Raw genomic sequence first — 9,913 nt, 5'->3', positions numbered from 1 at the left:
TGTGAGAAACTTGGATTGGCTGCTTCCTGCACACCCCCTACCAGAGCGAGCCCCAAGCCCAGGCATGTGCCTATTGGGAATCGAACCGGTGAAGGGATGACACACCCAACCATCGAGCCACACCGGCCAGGGCTCCAAGTATCTTTTAAAGCCATAGAAACCTTGAAAATGAAACCTTCAGCTGTAACCCCCGTTATAAAAACTCTCCTAATGAGATGGGTGTGGTGGTGGTGATGCTCCTTCTGGCAGATTCGAAGCCTCTTCTGAGGGAGGGTTCAAACCTGCTCCCCGGTGAGCAGACAGCACTGGGGGCTTTGTGCCTTGGCTGACGGTCATCTGCCCTCAGGGAGCCTCGGATACAAAGGCACAGGCCCCAGCAAACTGAGCGCTGGGATGGGAGCAGAAATTCGAGTTAACTGCTCAGGACTGGTCCGTCCTCTGAGGAGGAACCAAAGGGCTTCCTGGGCCCTGGAGGCAGCACCACTCCCGCCCAGGGGAGGAGCCCGTCAGAATTAGGAGGTAGCAAGGCATGTTCCATAATGAGAATCTCTTCCCCTCCAGGCAAAAAAATTATAAATCTCCCAGGTATGTGGCCGTGTCATCTTTCATGGCTCCTTGTCATCTGAGATATTCTGAGCTTTCCCACAACTAGAACTTGAGAACTTTCTGACTTAGGCTCCATCAGCCGGCATCACCCACAGGGAGGCAACGGGAAGGGCGCCTGAATTCCTCAGCTCCTGCCAGTCAGTACCTGCCCCTCACGTCAGGCCTTGCTGAAGATCCACCGGGTTCCTGACAGCACTCTGGGTCCCTGTCTGTGGCTGGCACCGCCCAGCCCAAATGGGGGAGATGGAAATCTGGGGTCCAGAAGGCCTTGCCTTCTCAGGGGCCTGGATATTGTTAAAAAACACACTAAAAAGAAAATGGCCACCCCCACCTCCGCACACACTGAAGATGTTTAATTTGCACACACTTTTGGCTTGTTCATGTTTTAAGGTGTATTTTTATTTACAAAGTGAGATGATGCATAACAAAGAGGAGATGCAGTTACAAACATATCTGCTCACTCCATTTTTCATGAAAAAGTATATAAATATATTACAGTAAATTCTATATAGTAAACATTAGACATTGATACAGTAAACATTTGCTACTTTTTCTATGCCAACACTACTGCCATTTAAAGCTTAAATACTGGTTTTAAGTATTCCCTATAAAATCACTACTTTATTAAAATACTGGGAAAGAACTTTTCTATAAACAAGATTGGTACATTAACAATAAGACTCAACGTATCCTTGTGAGGAGGTCCACCATAATCAAATGCTGCCTCAACGTCCCTACGAGCTGCATTATCCAGTTAGTGTTAAAATTTTAAAAAATAATCATCGTGGGTTAAAGCAGCTGTAAAAAATACAGCATTTCAACATTATTTACTGTTACGAAGAAAGCCTTTCTAAGGTGGAGGAGAACGAGCAACATGATATGGTGTGGACTTGCTGCCCTGTGGTCTCCGCTGTTAATGGATAACAGGAGCGTCTGCTGGGAGTTAAGGCGAGAACCGGAAAGGCACCCAGAAGGCTGCTCTTTTCGGGTCACTTCAGAGGCTGCGGCTGCTCTTTTTGTTCTTCTTCAGCTTGAAGACGTGTCAGGACATAAAGGATGACTTGGTAGCAGAAAATATACTGATCCTATGGGGGTGGGGAAAGAGAGAGAGACTTTAGATGCATACTGTGAATGTTTTATAAATATAGCTTCACCACTGTTTGAGTAGTTTTGAAAATACAGAAAATATTTAATGTGAGGAGAAGGATGTAGAATTGTGCAGTGTCATAAAAATGATGAGAAACAGAAGCCAGATTGATGAAATTCGAAGGGAAGGACCTTGTGGTGGGGGCAGGGATAGAAATGCCCCCGAGTGCTAACGGAAGCTGTCTCTGGTGGGTGGACCACTTCCACTTCTTATGATTTGCTTTTATAATAAAAAAAAAAAGAAAAAAGAAAAACTTCCTACAAAATTTCTTCTAGATTTACTGAATTCATCTTGATGTTTTGAAATGTCAAGAAACTAATACCAAGGAAGCGACACAAAATACTTTTCTTTAAATCAGTGGTTCTCAACCTTCCTAATGCCGCAACCCTTTAATACAGTTCCTCATGTTGTGGTGACCTCCAATTTCATTGTTACAAATTGAACATAATTAAAGCATAGTGATTAATCACAAAAACAACATGTAATATATACGTGTTTTCCGATGGTCTTAGGCGACCCCTGTGAAAGTGTCGTTCGACCCCCAAAGGGGTTGTGACCCATAGGTTGAGAACTGCTGCTTTAAATATTTGGAACAGAAGAATATGGAAATCAATGTTTTCTGAATATTAACATTTTTGGTGAAATTATTCTCTATTAAGCTGATGGTGCAGGGGTTTGAGTTTTCTTATTTGACAAGGAATTAATGTGGCTGAAAGTAAGCTGAACAGTTCACAATATACTAAATGGAAAGTATCTACACTAATAAAAGACAAAGATGCTAATTGACTGTACTTTTGCTATGCCAAACAGCCAATCAGAAGAGTATGCAAATTAACCCAACAAAGATGGCCGTTAAATTGCATACTGCAGAGGGGGCGGGTAGTGCCAGGCGCCGCCTGTGGGATCCGACTGTGGGATCCGGGCCGCAGATCGGGGACTGGGGAGGCGGGGCAGGCAGCGCCAGAAGCCACCTAGGGAAGCGGAGCCGGCGATCACCCCGGCCAGAAGCCTGAGGCCTGGCAGGGGTGGAGCGGGCCATTGGAGTGGGCTGGGGGTCCCCTGTCTAGGCCTAATGCTCTGGCCATAGGCCTGAGACCTGGGCAGGGGTGTAGCTGTGCACAAATTTCATGCACCGGGCCCCTAGTAAAACAATAAACATAGTTGAGTCACAGTGAAAACAGTTGTGTGTGTGTAAGTATGCACACCTGTGACTGAAGAATATAAGAGTGTTGCTAAAAACATTAACTCTGAAGAGTAGGAATAAAGGTAAACCTTTTATTTACTTTTTGCTCATCTGTCTTTTAACTTGCCTACATTTTCCACACATTCATCCTTAATCTTCTTTCACACATTAAACAATCCATTAGCAAACTCACTTCTCTTTTTTTAAAAAAAACATTTTTTTATTGATTTTGTAGAGAGAGAGGAAGGGAGAGGGGGAAAGAGAGAGAGAGAGAGAGAGTCAGTTGCCTCCTGCACGCCCCCTACTGGGAATCAAGCCCACAATCCAGGCATGTGCCCTGACTGGGAATTGAACCATGACCACCTCCTGGTTCATGGGTTGCCTGGCAGTCATCTGTCTTTTAACTTGCCTACATTTTCCACACATTCATCCTTAATCTTCTTTCACACATTAAACAATCCATTAGCAAACTCACTTCTCTTTTTTTAAAAAAAACATTTTTTTATTGATTTTTTAGAGAGAGAGGAAGGGAGAGGGGGAGAGAGAGAGAGAGAGAGAGAGAGAATGTGAATCATCGACTGAGTGCCTTTTGCATGCCCCCTACCAGGGATCAAACCTTCAACTTGGGTATGTGCCCTGACTGGGAATTGAACTGGCAACCTTTTGGTGCATGAGATGATGCCCAATAAACTGATCCACACCGGCCAGAGCAGCAAACCCACTTCTCTTCTCCTTACATCCACACCCACTATTCTGTCAGCGCCATCACTGCTTGCCACCTACCTGACCTTCCTGTTTCTAACCTTCCATCCTCCTTCCCAAATTGGGTCTTGTTTTAACACAGCAGCCAGAGTGATCCTTTAAAATGTGAGTCAGATCATGTCACTCCGTACTGACAACCCTGCCATGGCTCCATTTCACTCACAGCAAAGCCTAAGCCAGTGATGGCGAACCTTTTGAGCTCGGAGTGTCAGCATTTTGAAAAACCCTAACTTAACTCTGGTGCCGTGTCACATATAGGAATTTTTTTGATATCTGCAACCATAATAAAAAAAAGACTTATATTTTTGATGTTTATTTTATATATTTAAATGCCATTTAACAAAGAAAAATCAACCAAAAAAATGAGTGTCATAGGTTGGCCATCACTGGCCTAAGCCCTGGCTCTGTCATCTCCCCTCTCGCCTGCCCCTCCTTCCTCCACCTTGGCCACTGGCCAAGACCGTCCTTAAACACACAAGACCCACTCCCACCTTGGACTTCCGTGCAGGTGGTTGTCTGCCGGAAACATGACCCCCCTCCTTCATCTTCTCCAAATCTTTGCTCGAGTGTTATTCTCGGTGGTGCCACCCATTTAAAATAGCACCTCAACACGCCACCACTCTTTACCCCACTCTACTTGTTTCCCTCTAAAGCACCTATCACTTCAAAATTTACTTATTTAATGTGTCTACATCTGCCTTCCTCACCACCCTCCCACTAACAGTGGTTCTCAACCTTCCTAATGCTGCGACCCTTTAATACATTTCCTCATGTTGTGGTGACCCTCAACCATAAAATTATTTTCGTTGCTACTTCATAACTGTAATTTTGCTACTGTTATGAATCGTAATGTAAATATCTGATACGCAGGATGTATTTTCAGGGGTCGCGACCTACAGGTTGAGAACCGCTGCTAGAAGGTCTCTGTTATTCCAGCAGGGTCTTCGTTTTATTCACTGAATTGCTCCAGGCACCTAGAGGAGTGTGGGTACACAGGAGGCACAAATCGACATCTGCCGAACCAGTGAACTTCCTGGGTCTAAAGACCTGCTTATACAGGTCAACGCCTAAAAACTGTGACTGTGAAGGAGCTTAATATTTACCTTTAATTTGAATTAAAAGGCATATAAAAGAAAAGTAGGCAAATTCTAATTTTAAAGATAGTAAACTTCTGTATACTTAAAGAGGTAGAGAGATGTGAATTCACAGATATATGAAAATAGCTTCCACATCCCTCCCCCCAACACAAACAAAAAGGAGGGTGGAGCTACTCAGAGCAGACACTCTAAGCCAGCAGTTCTCAACCTGTGGGTTGCGAACCCTTTGGGGGTCGGATGACCCTTTCACAGGGGTCGCCTAAGACCATCGGAAAACACATATATAATTACATATTGTTTTTGTGATTAATCACTATGTTTTAATTATGTTCAATTTGTAACAATGAAAATACATCCTGTGGATCAGATATTTACATTATGATTCATAACAGTAGCAAAATTACAGTTATGAAGTAGCAACGAAAATAATTTTATGGTTGGGGGTCACCACAACATGAGGAAATGTATTAAAGGGTCGCAGCATTAGGAAGGTTGAGAACCACTGCTCTAAGCAATGCCGTCTCTCTGAAGGTCAGTGGGTGAGAAACTGGTCTGTTTTCAGGTGATTGAAATGAAAATGCTCTAAAGAGAGGACAGATAGACCCGCCCACTCACTGTCCCTAAGAGTGCCTCATCCAAGGTAAGCAACCCAGCCCGCCTTCCTGCCTTCTAGTGGATGCTGCTGAATCAATTACCTCTGGGGGAATTTCTGCAGCAAGAATGTTGCCTTCTATCTTTTTGGTTGGATATGGGGAAGGAATGGCACTATGAGCTATTTTGTACACCCCCTGCCTACCCTCCCCTTCTCCCTCGCTGCATGTCTGCCCCTAACATGTCACCCATGCTCTGTAATCTATTCAGGGCAGATATCGCATTTCTTCATTTTTAAAATTAAAAGGCAATATTTGAAAATAGATAGCCTAGAAATATCTTCTTTTTTTAAAAAAATATTTTATTAATTTTTTTACAGAGAGGAAGGGAGAGGGATAGAGAGTTAGAAACATCAATGAGAGAGAAACATTGATCAGCTGCCTCCTGCACACCCCCTACTGGGGATGTGCCTGCAACCAAGGTAAATGCCCTTGACTGGAATCGAACCTGGGACCTTTCAGTCCACAGGCCGACGCTCTATCTACTGAGCGTCACAGATATATGATATTTGCAACCATAGTAAAACAAAGACTTCTATTTTTGATGTTTATTTTATATATTTAACTGTCATTTAAATATATAGCCCCAAACCGGTTAGGGCTATCTTCTTTTTTTAAAAAAAATATTTTTATTGATTTCAGAGAGGAAGGGAGAGGGAGATAGAAACATCAATAATGAGAGAGAATCATTGATCAGCTGCCTCCTGCACGCTCCTCACTGGGGATCAAACCCACAACCCAGGCATGGGCCCTGACTGGAATTGAACCATGACCTCCTGGTGCATAGGTCAACGCTCAACCACAGTCCTATGCTGGCTGGGCTTCTTTTTCCTTTTTTCCCCCAAATTAGTCCTCATGCTTTATTTATTTATTTTTTTAAGTCCCTCATTACCATAAATCTTTGAATTTATACAATAATGTGGGAACCCTCAAAAGAAAAATGATTTAACTACAACTTTTAAAATATCAGAATCTTCATGGGAATCCTTACCAGAAGACATCAAGACTCACCTCTGTCTGAACCATCCCATGTCTTTGTAGTCTCATGCAGCGCACTAAATCAGAGATGTCAAACTGCCAAAAACAAACAAAGCAGAGTCTATGTTAGGTAAAAAGCATAGCCCAATTTGAACGCCAAAGATTCACAGAGTCAAGTGGCTTATACCTATTTCTGTACCCCATTCTCCTTCTCCTTCTAGCAGTCCAAACTATTATGGACAAAATAACTTGGTGAACTGACTTTGCCATCACTTCATAATTTTAAGAATTAAGAAAGGTTATTGTATTTGAAAATCCACAAAATAAATTCTTGTCCCTCTAAAATCTGACTAATTTCTAAAAAAAAAGAAAGAAAAGGAAAACTAAATTTCCTATGTTTTCCTTTTCAGAATAAAATTCCTGATTTTTTCATTTTCACTGATATTTAAATTTGAAACAAGGGGGAAGTAGACTATTTTGTTTTGTCCCACTTAAATTATTATGGTGGATATAACAGAGTGTGAAGTGCAAGACAGAACTGCTTTTAACTAAAAAATTTTTAAAGACAAATATTGTAGTTACATATTATGTATGTTCAATATTCTAATATTTTAAGTGATGTTTACACTAATTTAAATATTAAGTAATATTACACTCATTAACTTTATTTATTTCATAATAATTTTTAAATTGGGAGTAACTGTTTAGAGATAGACTATTTAACATTAATTTGTTTAACAAAATATACATTCCCCACCAATAGGTAACAATAACAACAACAAAAGAGTATAAGCCTGTTCATTTCAAAATATACTTTCTTTTGTGCTTTAATACTTCTATCCCTAAAAGCATGATAACAATATTGACTTTATTTTATATAAGCCTAAGAGCATAAAGAGTGAAACGCATAAGGGGCTTTTGAGCACACAGCTAAAAAAACAACAACAGTTGAAGTATTTCTTTTTCATTATGGTCCATGCAGTTTTGAACATTTACAAAAAACAATTCGGCATAGTAAGAAAATTAAGGCATTCAGATAAACTGATAAAAAAAAATTCCAAGATCCTAACACATTAGAAAGTTAGATTCCAGAGAATTATATGGAACTTAATGAGAACTACACCAGCATGAAAAAAGAGGTAGAAACCATGAATAAGAATCAAGCAGAAAGGAAGAATGACATAGCTGCAATAAAGAATATCCTAGCCAATTTGGCTCAGGGGTTAGAGCATCGGCCCGCAGACTGAAGGGTCTCGGGTTCAATTCAAGTCAAGGATACGTAACTCAGTTGCAGGCTCGATCCCGTCCTGGTTGGGGTGTGTGCAGAAGCAACCAATCGATGTGTCTCTCTCACATTGATGTTTCTCTCGCTCTCTCTCCCCCTCCTTTCCACTCTCTCTAAAAATCAATAGAAAAAATATCCTCCAGGGTATCCTTTAAAAAAATAAAAATACCCTGGAAGGAATCATAGTAGACTAGGGGAAGCAGAGGACCAAATCAGTGAATTTAGAAGATAGAATGGGTAGAAAACACCCATTCAGAGCTACAATGAGAAAAAGAAATTAAAAAGCAGGAGGAGAGTTTAAGGAAGCTTTGACACAACATGAAACATAACAACATGTGCATCACAGGAGTACCAGAAGGAGAAGAGCCTTAGTAAGGAACAGAGAACCTGTTTGAAGAACTAATGACAAAATATCCCTAACCTGGCTAAGGAAAAAGCCACTCAGGTTCAGGAAACACAGAGAGTCCCAATCCAGATGAACCCCCAAAGACCCACACCTAGACACATCATAATTAAAATGGCAAACGTTAAGGACAAAGAAAGAATCTTAAAGGCTGCAAGGGAGAGACAGAAAGTTACCTACAAGGGAGCTCCCATTAGACTGTCAGCTGATTTATCGGTAGAAACACTTCAGGCCAGAAGGGACTGGAATGAAGTATACAAAGTAATGAAAAGCAAGGGACTGAATCCAAATCTACTCTATCCAATGAGGCTATCATTCAAAATTGAAGGTGAAATAAATAGCTTCGCAGACAAAAAAAACCTAAAAGAGTTTATCACCACTAAATAGCACTGCAAGAAATGCTAAAGGGACTGTTGTAAGATGAAGAAGTAAAGAGAAAGAGAGGAACATAGGCATAAATAATAAAAATGGCAACAAATAAATACCTATCAATAATAACCTTAAATGTAAATGGATTAAATGCTCCAATCAAAAGACATAGGGTAGCTGGATAAGAAAACATGACTCACCTCAGAACAAAAGACTCATACAGGATGAAAGTGAAGGGATGGGAAAAATTTTCCATGCAAACGGCAATGAAAAAATATCTGGGGTAGCAATACTCATATCTGACAAAATAGACTTCAAAGTGAAGGCCATAACAAGAGACAATGAAGGCCACTTCATAATAATAAACAGATTAATACAACAAGAGGCTATAACCCTGTAAATATATATGCACCCAATATAGGAGCGCGCATATATATGAAAATTTCTGGAGGATTTTAACACATTGCGTACCGCATAGAAATCTCTAAGACATATGCCAGGGATTGCACGTTTTTGGGCAAACTGCACATTATTTAAATCATCATAATATACTTTAGGTGTTGTTTTTCAATAATTATAACATTTTTATTTACAAAAAACAATTAAACAATTAAAGTTCCTAGTACTTTTTTAACGTATGGTACTGCATAAAACATTTTCCTCTATGAAGAGGGACCAAACAAAATTTACATAAGTATCTAGATTCGCTTCTTTTTCCATGGGCGTGAAAAACGAGAACACTCGTGAGCGGTCCTTAACAGATGGTGCGCGAAACACGAGAAAACTCCTGAACGGTACGAAATGTGTTAAGAGAGAGATAAACAGCAGTGCACTCATAGTAGGGGACTTATTAATACCCTACTGACATGAATGGATAGATCTTCTAGACAAAATAATTAACAAGAAAACAGAGACCCTAAATAACACACTAGATCAAATACATTTAATTGACATTTGCAGAACATTTCACCCCAAAGTTGCTGAATATACATTCTTCTCAAGTGCACATGGGACATTCTCAAAGATAGACAACATGTTAGGACACCAACTAAGTCTCTACAAATTGAAGAAGATTGAAATCATATCAAGCATCATCTCGGATCACAAGGGCATGGAACTAGAACTCAATTTCTGGTGCAGCCACTGTGGAAAACAGTGTGAAGGTTCCTCAAAAAATTAAAAATGAAACTGCCACTTGACCCAGTGATCCCACTTCTAGGAATACATCTGAAGAAGCCTGAAACACCAATCAGAAAAAATATATGTACCCCTATGTTTATAGCAGTGTTATTTACAATAGCTAAGATCTGGTAACAGTCCAAGTGCCCATCAGTTGATGAATGAATAAAAAATCTGTGGTCCATCAAAAAACTATTAGACTTAATAAATGAATTAGGTAATGTAGCAGGATACAAAATTAATGCCAAGAAATC

The 9,913-nt window shown here is 40.5% G+C and overlaps 1 protein-coding gene across 10 annotated transcripts in view; it reads right to left on the bottom strand.

Moving 5' to 3' along the window:
* Positions 1 to 973: 973 nt before the first annotated feature.
* PTPN13 (protein tyrosine phosphatase, non-receptor type 13) overlaps positions 974 to 9,913 on the bottom strand; it is a 156,016-nt gene continuing 147,076 nt past the window's right edge. For 9 of the 10 annotated variants that reach the window (XM_015566166.1, XM_015566165.1, XM_006767189.2 and 6 more), the window contains 2 exons: positions 6,457 to 6,519; positions 974 to 1,691 (listed from right to left, as the gene is read on the bottom strand). In XM_015566166.1, the coding sequence (XP_015421652.1) occupies positions 1,596 to 1,691; positions 6,457 to 6,519 (159 nt within the window). In that variant the 3' untranslated portion in view covers positions 974 to 1,595. The remainder of the gene's footprint in view (positions 1,692 to 6,456; positions 6,520 to 9,913) is intronic. The other variant, XM_015566168.1, reaches the window with a different exon arrangement.

Source organism: Myotis davidii, unplaced genomic scaffold, assembly GCF_000327345.1.
Source record: "Myotis davidii unplaced genomic scaffold, ASM32734v1 scaffold662, whole genome shotgun sequence".
Taxonomy (NCBI): domain Eukaryota; kingdom Metazoa; phylum Chordata; class Mammalia; order Chiroptera; family Vespertilionidae; genus Myotis; species Myotis davidii.
This window is presented reverse-complemented; position numbering and strand designations above follow the sequence as displayed.